Here is a 17780-nt window from a genome sequence, read left to right on the forward strand (position 1 = left end):
CCTTTGTGCTGGCTAGAAAACACACACATGCATTTTAGAATCCTACCTCCATAGCTCACATCTCAGACCATGGACTTCCAAAGGGCGTTCAACCCCACAGCGCTCCAAGGCCATACCAATGGCAGTAGGCGCTATACAAATGCCATATAACATAATACAATTATGTTCAGCTTTGAAGAGCTGTCTCGCTATGTTCGGTGTGCATTTAAACAGTGCACTGTGCAGCCATGTTCAGCAGGGTGTACATATATACTGTACACCTGAAACTACAGCTCATCATAAACTAAAAAACTTCAGGAATATGGCCAGCATATATTCAGATTAAATAAAACAGCAGTTCAGCCTATATGCAAAATGATTGTTTAATAAACTGAATATAAACTCCCAACTCAAGCCAAGATAACAAACATATGCATAAAAGCACAGCAAGAGTAAAAATAACATTTTCCAAACTGCATCATATAATTCCAAGAACTTGTACAACGTAAGAACATCTAAAGGTGAGTATCAACTTGCAGGAGGTGGTTAGAGTGGATAAATGCGCTATGACTCTGACAACCAAGCTTCTTTTCCCAGCATGCATAGCAGCGTGTCCTCAGCTTTCCCTGAGAATACAAAATAAAGTGCAGATTCGGCACAATCTGTAATGGTGGCTTACCACTAGGTAGGTTTTCAAAGCAGCCATAGTTTACTGGGGCATTACACTATAAACGCCTTGTCCACCTAGAAGGCCCAGGGTTCCCTCTCAGAGGTTTTCCTAGACCATATCAACAAACAGTCCAAGTACTCCATTACAGCCTTGTGACCCATTCATCATTCTTGCTCTGTGGCCCATTCATCCGGCCATGCGAGGACTTCTTCTAATCTCTTCTGGTCCACCATTGCTGCTCCACAGTCTCTTCCCCATGACCCTGGTTCACCATTAAGGCCCCGCGGCCCATCATTATGGCACAGAGGTCTACTGTTCCAGCTCTACAGGCTACATGAACAGCCCCTGCGGCCCAATTTAAATTCTGTCCACCCTCACTAGTCCCACTAGTACCTTGTGGCCCACTGCTGATACATCTAACCCCCAAAGGATGGCTTTAATCATTGGCCCATTTGCTCTCGGCAACCATTAGTGTGTCTAGGTTTAGCATCACTTCCCTCTAATCCACATGTCCATTCTAACAGACACCCATGGCTAGTCATCAATTTGGCCCGTGCCCTTGGGTATCAACCAGACCCCTCACCGAGTTATGCATAATGGCATCACTCTGTGCCTGGCTCATCCTGGTCCACACATTGTCCTCCAATTTCAGTCCTTGAACGGTCATTGATGCAATCCCATGAGCCAACTGATGGGTCCATGCTCCGAGCATTTAGCGGTGCACTGGAGGACAGAGGCCTGGGCCCCTCCTTCATCGTTACCAAAAATTGCAGCTGTAGCAGTGCCCCGACAGCATCATTCTCTTCCACTGTGCAGTGGGTGGACTTGCTGGCATTAACCGCTGATGGCCCAGGGGGTTTTACTATGGTGGTGGTGGACTTATCAGTCTGTAGGCTTTTAGCCACCTCTTTTGTCCTGTGGCGTCTGGTCTGCAGCTGATACTTTGGTGGTAACAGTCGAGAATCATTCTTATATCCCCGTGGCTGTAACCTGGCCCCTCGAGCCTTCTGGCGTAGTGTAAAGGCTGTTTCCTGACACTTCCCTTGGTAAGAAGTGTTTGGGGTAACGTGGCCCTTTTGGCTTCCTCCATGAGTCTGTGGCATGTCTATGTGTTTCGGTGTACCAGATAATTCAATGTTTGTAGTGCCCAGGTCATGGATTTGAATCAGAGCATCCACAGAACAAGGTCTTTTCTCACTGGACCCCCAGACACCTGCTTCAGAGGCTTTCAGCAGACGTTGGCCAATTCCTGAAATCCTTGATGGGTCTTTTGGTGATGTAGAGGCGCTAACACCTTTTGTTTGGGGTGTGGATTCATCTGTCTGGATGGAATCTTTGGGATGTTGGTGCGGCAGTTCCAGCAGGGCATTCAGGGCGTCGTGCTCTGCCAGGGACATCCACTTGGTGCAGGTCTTCCGGCCAAGGGGGTTGGAAACGGCAGGCTGATCAGGGACGGAGGTACTTGCAGGATGGTCCGCCTGAGGCCTTGCAGATTTGGCTCCCAGTAACAGGCGGCTTTCACAGACTGACATGATGGGGGGCGGCGTGGCCAAGCGGAAATTCTGAAAAACCTACAATGGGAAATACTGTCAGTTTTCTAAGATTTATCAAACAAAATGTTTTTTACTTTGTGAAGCTGTCGAACCAAAAACAATGAAGTATCTATGAGCGTTTACCCTCTAGCAAAAGCAACTTGGGTCATGGGCAGAGGCCAACCATGGACACATGCATCCTGAGATTAGATGCCACACACAACTCGGGGACTGTAGCCAAACTGAACGCTGGGACTTGATTAACCCAAGGTGCAACCCCTTGACTTGGTCTCACAGTGTAACACAGGAACCTATAACCGGAAGGAAATCTAGGAACCTAGGCTCAGAGCACAATTCCACACCAGGCAATGCTGAGACATGGGCATACACAGGGTCTGAGTGGGCCATAAAACCGTCCTGGGCACCAATGAAAAGGTGGCCCACAGTTGCAAATGGCTATTCATTCCTTTTATGACACTGTTTGAATAATACCCAAGGGGGAGTTTTTTGATTAAGTGTGATGCAAATTGTGCATTTTAAGGAATATTTATTTAGCAACACTCGTCAAAACGACTAGTCGCAGAGCGAATGAACTCATCAAACTGGTCCAAATTGGCCAGAAATGTGGCCCAGTTTGACCAATAAACGGGCCCACATCTGCATTTTGTGTTTTTGGTTCGGCCATGGGCCAAATGTCCGATAGGCCAGTCCGAGCCTGGGCATACAGACAACAATAACAGGGCAACCTTGTGACCTAGTCCCACAGGGTACATTTCAGACAAGGGCATACACAACAACCCATGGGCATGTGCATAAACAGCAATCCTGGGGCATGGGTCCACCGGGCAACTCCGTCCATGAGTCCACATGGAAATCCTGGGTCTTGTCTTCCAGTTTAACTCAGCAACACGTGACCAAGCAAACAACCAGAGCACAATTTCAAGCTTGAGCTCTTATCGCCGCCCCAACACATGAGCCCAGACATCAACCCTAGGACATAAAGCCAAGGCCGAAAGGTAAACCCAGTGGCATGAGCCCCCAGGGCAACAAAAGGACTTGGGTCCACAGAGCACCGCTGGAACACTGAACCAAAAGAGCAACCGTGGGACTGAAACCTAATGACAGCACTGGCACTCAGACAGACAGAGCAACCCAGCGACTCTGACCCTAGTGGCTATTCTGAAACCCAGATCCTCGAGCCAACCTAGAGACATAGGCCTACAAAGCAACTCTCAGAAATTGACCAACATACTAACCCAGAGACACAGGCCAATCTCTAAGATATGGGCTTAGTGGGCTATTCTGGCACAGGGGTTTACTGAGCGACACTGTGACATCATCCTACAAAGAAGCCCTTGGACATGGACCAACAGGAAGGGAGCCTGGCGCAACTCTGGGATGTGTGACAAGTATAAACAAACCAATACACTGGAAGCTGTAGTGCTCAGAACGTACAAAGTGTATGTGTGGCAGGTCTCAGCTTAAGCAGAAGATTAGAAGCAAGTCCTACACTTCGTATGTTTATGTAATGCAAGTCGTCTTTTATAGTACCCGTCCGCGCCTTTGGATGGTGTGGTTGCATGTGGCTCAGTAAGTAAAAGGGAGTATAATGTATGGCAGGACACTGCGCCTTGGATGAAGCCATTTCTGTTTGCAGATAAAAGGGCTTGGGTGAAAGGGGTAAGAGGGGAGGCGGCTGTCAAACCCTGCCATCCAATTTACATAGCTAGCAAATGGTTGTTGTACTGATGGTCTAAATAAAGGGTACTCATTATTTGGCCTTCCAGATGTTTTGGGCTGAACTCAAATTCCTTCAACACAAACTATGCTGGCGGTGGCTGATTGAAGTTGAATTCCAAAGCATCTGGAGGCTCACATAATGGAGGACTACGGTCCAAATCATCTTCTTGAGCACAGGTTTCTCCTGGTCCCTCAGGTTTGCTGGTGCACTTTTTAATTGTTCATAGAGGCCTGTTTGCTCCCCACATGCATACCCACATTCCGTGTCTCGCACGCCTGCCTTCGTACCTGTTGAGAGCGACTGGACAAGCAGTTGTAAACACGGTGGCCAGGGGGCATCAGAGGATCAGTGTAGAAGAAGTCGCAAGTGTCGATGGGGAGAACTGCAACAGAAGAACAGAAAGGTGTGAGGAGAGACGGTCCATTCATTCCATCTTAGAAGAGGAAAGCAGAGGAGTGTGGCCCAGATCCCCCAACCCCATCTCACATTCCCATCACTGCCAGCGTTGATTGCTTCCACTGACCCCCACCTTCATTATGTTGACACTGGGTGAGAATGGCCCTACTGTCTGGACTTGAAAGCATAGGCAGTTCTTAAGTGGTCCTAGCCTTGATAATATTGGAATTAAAGTAGGATGCCAATACTTTCTTGACTCACAACTAGGGCAGTCCTGCCATGGCACCAACCTCAGGCATGTAGAGTCTGTTCTAAGGCTGCATTTTGCCTCTACCAATAACTAAGGTAGTTTTGGCGTGATGGCCATCAGAAGCGTGCACACTGACAACAAGGCAGGTGCCTTGCACTGAACATAGACACATGCACAGACGGGGTTAAACGAGTCTCTCACCGACAATTGTGTTATGTTATGTTAAAGGTACTTATATAGCGCACCGCCACCAACGGAATTGGTCCCCAGGCACTCTGGAGGATCTGTAAACAGGAAGTAGGGCGGGTAGGGTTAGTCGGGTGGAGGGGGAGTAGGAGAGTGGGAGAAGTGGTGTGCTGTTGGCAGCTTCAGCTCGGTATACACCCAGTGCTGGGCTTTGGTGCAAGTATCGGATCGGGCGAGACCTTGTGTGCTGTAGGTGCTGTTTATGTGTCGTTGATGAGGCGTGGTAAAGTGCGTTCAGATTGCTGGGAGAGAAGTGGTTGTGTGACTTTTGTATGGGTTGTGTATGCAGAAAATTAAGGGTTAGTGGGTTTGTGAACACAGCAAGAGAGGGGCCTTTTCTAACCATAGAGGTCTCTAAACAGAAAGATAGGGCATTGTAGCGACCATGCAAACATACACACTGACAACAGGAGATCCTTTTGCTAACCATAGAAACATGGACACTGACAGCAAGAGGTCTTCATCACTTATCGAAAGAACATACAGAAGCAGACATGGACAGCAGGAAGTGTCTTTTAAAGTCCACAAAAAGATGTAGACGCGTGTACCATGGCACCATAGCAACAATAATTCAGAAAACAAATAGACGCTCCCTGAAGTAGTTTTTTAGAGCATTCTTCACTCACTCCACAGCACTTCTCTGCATCCCAACTGTGGCATCTGGAGCGTCTATGAAATGCCACCTTGTCATAATGTATACTGTACTTCCTGATAGCTGGTTAATGTTAATGTTAAAGGACATTTGTACCGTGCACTATCACCACCGGAGTGGTGCCCTGGCGCTCTGGCGGCTCTGAAAGAGGAAGGGAGGGTGAGTTAGTGAGGGGAAGCTGGAAAAGTACAAGAAAGCAGTGATGTGCTGTTGGCGGCCTCAGCCCGGTGGGTCCGTTGGCTGGGCCTGGGGTGTTTGCAGCCGGTAGTCGTCGTGTTCTGTTGTGTGAGTCTATGTGTGTTTTTTGTTTTGTTGTTGCAATGTAGTGAAGTTTGTGCGGTTTGTTGTGCTGTAGGTTTGTGGTTGTGTTTTGTTTGGAATTTGAGAGGTGTATGCAGAGGGGGAAATCGTTAGTGGAATTAATTAGTTGGCATTTCTATCTTGAATTGAGGCGCTGGGTTTGCGTACTCTCCCCAGATGGGGTGTGGAGCATTTCTGCGCCTCTGTCCTGATCTGGGCTTGTCTGGTATTCACAGTCCCTTTCACATCAGGCCTCCACTTCCATGAACTTCCTTCATAGCCTTACCTGTCTTCCTTTCCCACTCATATGGCTAGTGTACCTGCGAATGTCCACAACTCAGTTAGTGTGGTGATTGCTAATATTTTGACAATTCTATAACAATGTGGTACTTGGCAGTAGCTAAGGGGCGAGTGAGGAAGTTGGGCGGGATTGGCTGGGGTTGTTCATTTTGTCTTTATGGGTGTCGCTTGTGTTCTATTTTACTTGGCGTCACCTTTCTAGGTGTTGTAGGAGTTTCTTAGTCGGTTCTGGGAGTTGTCAGTGTCCTCTTAAGTTTAGCCATCCTTTTTCCTTTCTGTTGTTTCGGTTTTCAGTTTGAGTCTGTGGTGTTGAAGAGCCAGGTTTTTAGTAATTTCCAGAATTTTAGGTGATCTTTGGTGTTGCTTATTTCTTTTGGGATGTTGTTCCAGGTTTTTGCGGCTAAGTGGTAGAAGGAGGTGCCTCCATGTTTTTTCTTAAGGTATGGTTTTAGTTCCAGGTGGATTTCGTTGCTTGACCCGAGGAGCCTTGTTGGCTTGTAGATTGTTATTTTCTTTTGTAGGAATTCTGCTCCTTGTCCACTGATTGCCCTGTGCGTTATGCACATTGTTTTGAAGGTGATGCAATGTTTTACTGGGAGCCAGTGTAGTGTTTTTAGGGCAGGAGTGATGTGGTCTCTTCTGGATAGTTTGAGGAGCAGTCTGGCTGCTGTATTTTGGATCCGTTGTAGTTTCTTCAGGAAGTATTCTGGTATTCCGAGGTAGAGGCTGTTTGCATAGTCGATTCTTGACATGATGAGGGCGACGATATTGAGTGTTTTGTGCGTGAAGGAGAGGAAAGGTAGGATTCTTCTTGCCGTGTGGAGGAGGAAAACGCATTTCTTGACTGTTGCATTTATTTGTGATTCTAAGGTTAGGGTGTTGTCCATCAGGACTCCCAGATTTTTTACTACCTTAAATGGTGATGGTGCGGTTCCCATTTCCGTTGGCCACGGGATGGCGGTTTCGTTCTATTGGTCTTTGGATATGATCATGATTTCTGTCTTTCCTGGGTTGATTTTCAGTTTGTTGGCATTCATCCAGTTGAAGACTTTTTTTAGACATTCGATTAGGGTTGAATGATCTGCTTGGGTGTCTTTGATTTTGTAGATGATTTGTGTATCATCTGTGTAATTGTAGCATGTAATGTTGTATTTTTTGAAGATTCCGATAACTGGAGCCTGGTAGATGTTTAAGTACAGTGGTGATAGTGAGGATCCTTGTGGCACTCCACAGTCGTTAACTCGTGGAGTGGATTTGAAAGGTTTAATCCATACGGTTTCTGTTCTGTCTGCTAGGAAAGATTTAGTCCAGAGTAGTGCTGTGTCTGTTATGCCTATGTCTACTAGTCTTTTGGTTAGGGTGTCATGGATAACTGTGTCGAAGGCTGCGGAGAGGTCGAGCAGAATAAGGGCTGAGGTTGTGTTTGAGTCTGCGTTAGTTTTTAGGTCGTCCCAGATGGATAGTAGTACTATTTCCGTTCCTCTTGCAGGTCTGAAACAGACGAGCTTGGTCTAGCAGGTGGTGTTTTTCTACGTGTTCTTGGGTTAGTTTATATACGTTGGTTACCAGGCGTTTGGTCGGGTAGGGGATGTTTGAAATCGGCCTGTAGTTGGAGAGGTCTTCTACGTCGCCACTTGTGTTTTTCAGAAGAGGTTTGATATATGCTGATTTGAAGGTCCTCGGTACAGTTCCTGTTGCTTTTGATAGATTTAGACGGTTTCTGTAATATTCTGCTAGCGTTCCTTGAACGAGGATTGATTTATAGATGTCCAGGGGACAGGGATCCATGGGTGATCCTGCTTTCCTGCTGTGTTATACCAGCAAGGCAAATGCCTCTGCTGATATTTCAGGAATGTTTTTTAGTTTGTGCTGTGGTTCTGTGTTAGGTTCGTTTGGATATATGTTGTGGTTGGTTGGTCTGTTTTGTATGGTTTGTTGAATGTCATTGATTTTTGTCTGCCAGGTCATTGCATTGTTTCTCTGAGGGGGTTGGGGTGTTGTCGCAGCCTGGCGGGTTTCTCTTCTCTTTAATGATGTTAAACATTTATTTTTATGTGTTGGTGGCATTGGTGATTCTGTCATCATTTTGCCATTTCTCTTTTTTTTGATGGAGTAAATGGTTTTTTTGGGGCGATCTTGTCAATTGTATCTGGTCCCTGAGAATGGAAGGGAATTAGGCTTGGAACTGTACAAATAGCTGCAGACGATTGGCACACTGTGCCCCATTGCTCAACACTGCCCAGGGTGGCACCTGCCCACTGCCGCCCATGACCTCCACCCTGTCAGTCCTTACTAGTTGAGGCGCTTTAGCACCAGAGAACCCCTGCTTTGCATTGCAGCTGTGAAAATTAAAACATTTTTCCCCTACCCCTTACCTTCATGCGTTTCTCCCGAAAATAGCAGGAAAAAAAGCTAAATTGCGCTTTTAATGTGCATTCGACTTAATAAAAAATTTCAAAAATGTCAAACAAGGGGAGCAGGTTTTGCTGGGATGTCCCTGGCTCCCCTTGTTCGACATTATGGGTTCGGTGGAAGAAGGGGTGTCCCCCACTTCCATTAATGGAAAGCATGGGGCAATGAAGACATCAACAAAAAACACAAAAAAGGAAGGGACCCTGCAGCGTCAGTTCCCACCCATAATTGGGAGAGGGAACTGACCTTGCAGGGAAAGCCCAACGCAGGGAGCAGTAAGCAGGTAAGTGTGGGTACTTGGGTGTAATCTTAAGGGGTATAGCGGTGGTGGGGAGTAGGGATAAGGGCATGCAAATTTTTTGTTATGCATTTTTCGGTTGCGTTACAATCTGCGGCGACTTTATCACGTAGATCCATCTTCAAGGCATACAGCCCTGCCAGCTCCTAGACTTTCTGTTTTCTTGTGACTTTGACACAGTCCCTTTGAAACAATAGAGGTTTATAGAAATCGCTTATGGTGTGGGTGTAAGAGGGTGCAACCTTTTCTGAGATGTGCCATAGCCAGTATGTGTTACCCATTGAGGTCCCAAGTCGCTGAGTGGCAGACCCACCGGAACCTCAGTGTTAAAGCTACGCTTCCTTAAGGGATTGCTGCTTCAGGGCCTGCTGCTCCAGGGCCCGCTACTTAAGGGCTTGCTGTTTCAGGCCCTGCTACTTCAGGGCTAGCTGCTTCAGGGCTTGCTGGTGTGGCCTATAGTAGCGGCAAACAGGAGGTCTTCCTTGCAAGTGGCGCCATTGCTGTTGTACGTTGGCCTGGTTGAGGTGGCAGGTGAGTCAATTCTTACATTTTCCTGGAAAAAGGACAGAAGGGGGAAGAGGGAATGTCTGTTGCGCTGGTGCAAGCTGCGCCGCAGTGTGGTGTATTGAAGGACTCCTGTATGGATGCTACTGCCAGCACATGTCAGATTTTGGGATGCAGATTGAAAAGTAAGCACAAGCTGATTGGTGGTAGGTTCAATGAATGGATGCCTGCTACCCAGTTCAGTTTGATCCAAGTTCTTGAAGACATTACAGGTTGGGTCTGGCAGAGCACATGGAGAAGATGCAAATGCCAGCAGCGTGAGGTATAAATGGTAGTGACATAAAAAACAAACAGCTTTCAGTTTCATCTGTCAGTTGGTGGAATCGCTTATCATTGGGACACAGTTCCAATTCCCAAGGCCTTCCAAGAATCGCGGCATCTGGACTGAAGCAGGAGACTGATATTTGCAACACTAATAGCTAGGTATCGCCTCATATGTTTGTTATACACTATAAGCTCTCTTTCGGGGACAGTGAGCTGATGATTTTGGGGTAAAAGTGCTTTAACCATTTGTTTGTCAAACCTTCAATTAGTATATCCACTAGTGTGCATTTCAATAGTTTGATGTGATTTCTTTCAAGGTGATATGTGCTGGCTTCGTTTTTAAAGATATCCCTCATTAATATATATACTTCAAGGCCTGGAGTTGGACCACCCTGGGCTAGGTCCTTAAATACTAAGAACTGTGATGAAGAGGAGGCTGTGACAATGATACATTTAGGGGGTGGGGGGGCTTTGGAACAGGGCACTGAGGAGGGGCAAAGGAAACCACCCACTTGCTGATTAATCCTTTGGCAGCGCTACTATTGGGATCCCCACAGTCCACTCAGCCATCCCTTAAAGGGAGCCCTCCCATTATGGACTACAGGAATAAGAGGTCTATGTTTAACTAAGTAGGGGCCACCACAGAGGAGGTCCAGAGTATAGTGGGTTTCAGATACCCAAAGAACTCAAGGCACCAGCGCAAGGGTAATTTTAAAACAAACAATACAAGGGTATCAAGAATAGCTTCAAGTTGAATGCATGAGTGGGAACAAAGCGTATTAGCAAGCAGTGGCACTCTGAGGCACTGCCCAATGAGAGAGCCAGTTCTTAAGGGGGCACGTGGCTAGACAACTCTGCCGCATTTAAGGGTCTGCCAAATCACGGGTTTGGCAGTATTTACCCACAGCTCTGAGCTGGGGAGAAATCCACCGTGAATGTGCCGATTTTCGGCGCTATTACTGCGCGGTAATATCGCTGATGGTAATTACGCCGAAAATTCCCCATTGGGTTCAACGGGGAATGGGGAATTCCCGAATGGGCCCAATGGGGAATGGGGAAGGGCCCTTCTAGCAAACCCGTGATCCAGCGCTAATAGCGTAGGACCCGGTGTCGGTAGCGCTATTAGCGCAGGCGGTATCCCGGCGGGAATACCGCTGGGATACCGTCCAACTTGTGATGAGGCCCATGGTCTTTCCCGATTCTGCAATGATTTGGCAGAAAACAAATGATGGTCTGGAGGGTTGCTCAGAGGGATGCCAGAGGTTAAGATGAATTCTAAACCTTCCACTCATCCACCCTTTTGTTTTGTCTATTTATTTATTTTATTTTTTGGATTTGAAAAGCGCACTGCAGCCCTCTAAGCAACGAGGCGCCAAAAGTAGACTTAAGGAGGCTTGCTTGTGGGTTACATTAAGCGGCCCAATGTGTGAAGCTTAACAACATACAGTTATTTATACAGTTGAGTTACTGAGTACAATGTTCTACAATACAGAGTATGTCGAGTTCAGGTTATAGCAAGAGTAGAGACATTATACATGAGGAATAGACTCTTTAGACAAAGAGCCTTGTTTTTAGGGCCTTGCGGAAGGCAGCATGGGACTCAATAGATCTAATCTGGTCTGGGAGTTTGTTCCAGAGAGTGGTGGCCATAGTTGGGAAGCTAGATCCTCCAGCACGCACTCTGCGTGAGTGAGGTACTGTGATGCGGTTGGCATAGGTCTAGTCACCCTGATTGGGACGGGTATGCTCAGACGTGGGTCTTGTGCCTGCTGGGCCTAGAGGCCCAAGCTACATAATGCCGAAACATGTCTGGGGTTGCTTGTGGTCTCTTGTGCAGAAAGGATGTGACCTAGCAGCTTGGGGTGGGACTAAGTCTGATTTGCATATGCACTTTCCCCTTTCTGTAATGGCTTGGCAGACAAAGAACGATGGTCTGGAGGGTTGCCCAGAGTGATGCCAGATGTTGAGTCAAATTCTAAACCATCAAGCCATCACCTCTTGTTTTGTTGGGTCTGTAAGTCAACAGGATTTCTATATGGTCCGTTTCGTACTTAGGTGAGGACATGCACCAGACTGTCCAATTTCTATGTGCATGTGTACATGGATTTGCAATGTCTGCTTGCATGTGTGTCACGGTTTTAAGGGTGGGTACAAACTCGCATAAGGGTTATAAATGTCGGTAGGGAAAAGAAGATTGTGTCCCCCCTCTAATGTGACTTACAAAGATGCTGGCAGGCTCCAGACCAGCAGCAAACGACTGTGCACATTCAAAAACAGCTTTTTTTTCACAGAAGTCCGACGTTCGGGACCCGACGTGTCTGGGCCCACCAAAAGTCAATGCGACCGCCCATATTCTTCCCTCCCGGTGCAGCGGCCTAGCCTCTCAGCTGCTAGGCCGGGAGGAGTGCCCGGAACGTGAGCGGGCAGATACTACAGTATGGGGCCCACCATGGAGAACGAGGGACTAAGTGAGCAGCGGTGTACTGAAATACTGCGTATTCCTGAAGGCCTGAAGCCACATCTCTCCCGACACTACGGTGAGTGGCTTCGGCGACGTGGAGGAGACATTGACCCCCATCAGGGCCCTATTGTGAGCCGTCCCTGTCTGCAGTACTGGGCAGGGGGCAGTAGCTGACTCCCTTTCTTCATGACTTAAACGTGAACCGCACAGCATACCAATGAAGCACAGTTTGCTCAAGGTTATGTAGGAGTGCCAGATGCTGAATTCCCCATTGGAGAGGTTTAACCCGTCTGCATTAAAATCAACATGTTTTTGTCTGCTGGGCACTAGGGCTGTGGAGGGAGTGTGCAGAGTGGGCTACATGCAGCAGATGAACCTTGTGATGACTGGGAGGAATTGTCACATGGGTATATTGCGTAAAAAGAAGCACGGGGCTCCGATGCGAACATCTGCTAAAGCCCAGCGGAAACAACAAAAGGGCAGTATTGACCGGTTTTTGAAGGGGTCTTTGTGCCCTGACTCCACGAATATGGCAGCTATACCTGGCATCCAAGAAGGACCCCAATTAGTGGGCACATCAGCATCCTTCAACAAAGAGGCCTTGACGGCATAGATGCAGGAGCTGCAAGACAATTTAACCAGGGAGATGGTGGAGTTGAAGGAGGGGGACACTAAAAGTGTGAAGGGGCTTCAGAAAGAGATAGACATGCTGGGAGAGAAGAGTGGAGGAAATAGAGCAATCCCTGACTAAGGCAACAACACATCGATTGTCCTTAATCTATACACCTCCACTTATGTATTGTCCCCTCCACAACCTGGTCAGAATGTACATCAAACTCACCCCGTTGTAAGAAGCTCACTGCTTCCCGTCAAATCTGATTTCTTATCTATTGTATGTTCTTTTGTAATCAAAAGAGCATTGTTCCTCCTGTATATAAATAAGGAACAAGTTACTTACATGTAAGATTTGCATTACTTACCATAAAAGCCTTTCTGATGGTTGTATCTGCTTAGATGCACATGCTGTACATATGGTCCGGCATCCAGTGGTAACCGCAGAGTATTGCATCTCTTCTTTCGAGAATCAAAAGGGGACGTCGACATGGGCGTACCTGTAACACTATCGCTACGTGACGTGTAGTGTACCCAAGATCCCTCACGCGTCGAGAGGGAGCCTTATGATTATCGCGAGTGAGTACAGAATAGAGAGAAAGTGGTAAGACGTCTATGTTCCTTCCATCCGAGCGGGGAAGAACGGTGGGTTCATGTGAATCTAAGCAGATACAACCATCAGAAATGCTTTTACGGTAAGTAATGCATATCTTCTGATGTTTGTTAATCTGCTTAGAATCACATGCTGTGCATAGACTAGCAAGCAGTACCTGGAGTTGGAGGTGGTTTGTGAGAAGGAACAGTAGAGAAAATATGTCTTAGTACTGCCTGTCCCACCAGAAGCTGCAAGACAATTTAACCAGGGAGATGGTGGAGTTGAAGGAGGGTGGTCGCTAAAGGGGTGCAGGGGCTTTGGAAAGAGATGACACGCTGGGAGACAAGAGTGGAGGAAATAGAGCAATCCCTAACTGAGGTAACAATGCATCGATTGTCCTTATTCTATGCATCTCCACTTATGTATTGTCCCCTCCACAACCTGGTCAGAATGTATGTCAAACTCACCCCCTTCTAAGAAGCTCACTGCTTCCCGTCAAACCTGATTTCTTATCTATTCTATGTTCTTTTGTGATCAAACGAGCATTGTTCCTCCTGAATATAAATAAATAAATGTTTAACACTCCCGAAGAACACCACAGAAGTAGAAGGCTCCGGCAAATGGTCGCACAGCTAGAGGATAAATGCAAAGATCTTGAGCCAAGGTAGTGAAAAGGCTATATTGGGCTCAAGTTTCTTCAGTAGGGAGTAGAGCGTGCAGAGGCAGAAGCGATGCTTCAAGAACCGTTCTCGCCGTTATGCCCCAAGGAATCACCTGCTGAGTTTGAGATAGCGATAAACAGGACGCATAAGAGTGGGCCCCCCAGAGTCAAGCCAAGTCGAGAAACATTATTTTCAAGCCGCACGCCTATCTTTTAAAGGAGAAAATGTTGCACGCTGCCCAAGTAAAGGGTTCCTTTGCATTTAGAGGCTCCAGAAATCAAACCTTTCAGGATTTATCAAACACCACTTTGCAGAAAAGGAGACTGCTCAGATCATTAACAGAAAAATGCCTGAAAAATAAGTGAGATACATAGGTGGGTCTTTCCGAATGGCTTACAGTTTGAATGGCGCGGCCAACAACACAAGGTCAGATCTCTGGAGGAAGGAAGTGCAATTCTTGGGCTAGAAATTCCAGAAAAGTTGAGAGAGGTTTGACCATGCCCCAGTGCTGCATCGGATGGACTCTCATGGAAAGAGAAAGGCCCTTGGGCAGTGGTCTACAAACTTTTTTGGCCTGGGCCCCCATGAACAACCTGTGGGTAGGCCGGGACCCCTCAAAAATACCAAATGGACACTAAGTCCCAATGGCTATGAACTATTGCGTGCCATCACTGAAATCCTGCTCCCAGTGGAGTCCCCGGGCTCCCCCACCTAATCCCCTCAGTCTCTGGACTCCCTCATCCTACTTCTAGCCCAGTCCCGAGGGCCGGGAAGAATAAAGAATTGATCCTCCAACTGTACCACAAGATGTGTCGGGTCAGGGAGACCAGTGTTGTTACTGGGACTAGACTCTTAGGGGAGTCGATGAGCAAAGATAACTCACTTTGAACACACACATAAGGTGCTTCAGAAGCAGAACATGAATGGAGCCTGCAAGACTTTCTGCGCTTACTGGGGTTCCTGCTTTGGGGCCACCGGGAGTATCCCTGATGGGAAGGGTCCTGGCGGAGGAATCCGATTGAAGTGTGGTAGGACCGGAAAACCCATTAACATGGCTGTACGATATAGTTGGGGAAGTTGGGGGAGGAGTGCAAAACAAAGCAACATTGGTATGGTCACCAGGCATCATCTCCAAAGCAGGGGCTGTTCAGAGCTTCTTGAAGCAACGGTTTGGGCGCTAGTTTTATTGCGCATAAATGTTGAAAGTTGTATCTTTGAATGTTAGGTGATTGAATTCCCTAGTTAAGAGTGTGTTTCTTTCATCTTCTTAATGTCCTGGGGTTAGCTATAGCCCTTATCCAGGAAACGCATTTCCTGCAAGTTGCCTTGAAGCTCATGAGTAATAGGGGTTATGGCATTCAATGTTTTGCCTCATTCATGGCAATGAAGGCAGGGGTGGCAATTGTCTGTAAAAACAGGCTGGGGCTGGAAATAGGAATATCCCTTCAGACCCTGTGGGTAGATACCTCTTGATTAATTGTAAACTGGGCAGGGCTCCCTGACTTTAGCTTCGATATACGCCCCAAACACTGACCAGGTAAACCTCATGCTCAGACTAACTAAGGAAATAGCTTGGTTGGCTACAAGGGACATCATCATAGAGGGGGGCCTGAGTACGAAGATGGATAAGCTCCTAGATCATTCAGAGGGTGTTTAGGCTTGGGGAGTTCAGGCCTCAGCAAAATTGAAACAGGACTCTCAAGGGGATGAAAAAGACTTTGTATTTTTCCTCCGTACACAGGACCTATACAAGGATAGACTACATCTTGGTGGCCAATGGATTATGCAGGTATGCGGCAGAGTCAGTTATTGGGCATGTTACCATGTCTGATCATGCCCCTGTGTTGCTCAGACGAGACCTTCCACAGTTAAAAGCTCCTGAACGCATGTGGTCACTACCGCAGCATTTACTGAGGGGCTCTATTGTCAGGGAGGAAATAGAGAAACAGATTACAGACTACTTTGAACGAAATAAGCCAAAGATACTTCATATAACAACAACTGGGACGCCCTTAAAGCGGTACTAAGAGGTAAATTCTTGTCCATGGGCTCCCATTTGGCTAAGTTGAGGAGAGACGAGAAAGAGCAGCTATTGAATGAAATTTCAATAGTGGAACAAAAATACAAAGATAGTGGTTCGATACAGATTCATAGGAAAATCATAACCCTTAAGGGACAGCTCAATACGTTGGAGGTCAACAGAGCGGAATGAAACCGAAAAGCAAGTTTTATGAGAGGTCCAACAAACCTAATAAATTGCTAGCAAGGGCACTGTAGGCCAAGAAACTCAAGGAGTAGATTAGAGGGCTAAAGACTCCAGGGGTGAGTATAAATATATTGCAGATGGCAATGTGGAGGCCTTCCGAAGTTTCTATGAGAAACTGTACGTTGCGGATACAGAGGTGAAGCACGTCTCAAAAGACTACATAGACACAGCATCACTGAGGCCCATAACAATGCAACAAAGGTAAGAACTAGATTGCACCATTAGTGTTGAAGAGGTTATCTGGGGTGGGTCATCAAGGTGTTGAAGCTCAACAAGGCCCCGTGCCGGATGATCTGACAAATCTTTTCTATAAAACAATTGCAGGGTCATTGATTAAACCATTGACTAACCTTTATGATTCCTACCTGACTTCTGGAGTTATATCAGATACAAGATCAGGCCATGATCAGCGTGATCCACAAGCCAGGTAAAGACCCAGAGCACTGCAGGTCCCACTGCCCAATTGACCTTTTACACACAGACGGGAATATTAAGCAATGAGGCTATAGAGAGTGCTTCCTGGCTTGATTCATTCAGACCAAATGGTATTCATAGCGGGGCGCCGGATATTTGATTATATTCATTTGGAAAGGGAAGAGAGGTAGATTAGCGAGCTCCATATTGAGGGCTGGTACAGGACGATGGGGATTGCAAGTGCAGGACTTCCTGACATATTATATGGCAGCTCAGCTGAAGGCAGTGGAGGAATGGTGCCAAACAGAATCTGAAAAGCAGTGGTGGGCTATGGATACTGCAGTTGCTGGAATCCCTTCATGGAGAGTGCTCTGGCAACCAAAAGATTGTAACAAAGATAGCTTTTGAGACATGGGATGAAATGGCCATATAGGAAAACCTAACAATGTTCCCACCGCCGTTTACGCCGATAGACAACAACACAGATTTCACACTTGGCATGCAAAGAGGTGCATTTATGGGGTGGAGGGAGAACAAAGGATGGTGCATAGGTGACATGTTTATCAAGATACGCCCCATATTAACCTTTGGTGTACTATGTTATCGTCTATCCTAGTGATGAAAAAGATCTCCATTCATGACATCTGAATTTATATACAATACCTGCCTCCACAGGCTTAGGGCGCTGAACCTGTTTGTCACTGTATTAAAGGTGCTAATTCAGCACCAGATAGGAGGGGCGCATCAACCACCTTCGAGAGTATGCAAGGGAGGGACAGGGCAACTTCTTGGGGGGAAAAACACAGGTACCCAAACAAACTGTAGTCACGCTTTGCAGGGAAAGGCGAGGATGGGGATGCATTGTGTGTACCATCGACCCAAGGAACCTTTGTATACATTACACAAGATAGGGAAACAATATCCTAGGTAAGCGCATTCAGCAGGGATGTCCCCATGCTGGACCTTGCCTGAGAAACCCCGCTCTGAACACATGATCAACACCCCACGGGCCAGGGGGAGGGAGACGGAGCTCAAGCTGCGTGTCATAGGCAGACTGAAGCAGCTAAGACAACACTGGGTGATGTAAGTGCAGGCCAGAAAGCCAATCCAGCGGGCACACGTGGGTAGAGGTGAATCCCCCTATTTTATGATTTCAAAAGTATTCC

General features: G+C 47.0%; 1 protein-coding gene across 1 annotated transcript in view; it reads right to left on the bottom strand.

Moving 5' to 3' along the window:
* Window positions 1–370: 370 nt before the first annotated feature.
* The window catches only part of SAP25 (Sin3A associated protein 25), a 65217-nt gene continuing 47807 nt past the window's right edge, over window positions 371–17780 (bottom strand). Inside the window, exons 5-6 of the mRNA XM_069645059.1 lie at window positions 4210–4304; window positions 371–2220 (exon numbers count right to left, since the gene is read on the bottom strand). Coding sequence (XP_069501160.1) covers window positions 1252–2220; window positions 4210–4304 — 1064 coding nt within the window. The 3' untranslated portion in view covers window positions 371–1251. The remainder of the gene's footprint in view (window positions 2221–4209; window positions 4305–17780) is intronic.

The sequence above is a fragment of the Ambystoma mexicanum genome, chromosome 1p, assembly GCF_040938575.1.
Source record: "Ambystoma mexicanum isolate Mex_15411 chromosome 1p, UKY_AmexF1_1, whole genome shotgun sequence".
Lineage (NCBI taxonomy): Eukaryota > Metazoa > Chordata > Amphibia > Caudata > Ambystomatidae > Ambystoma > Ambystoma mexicanum.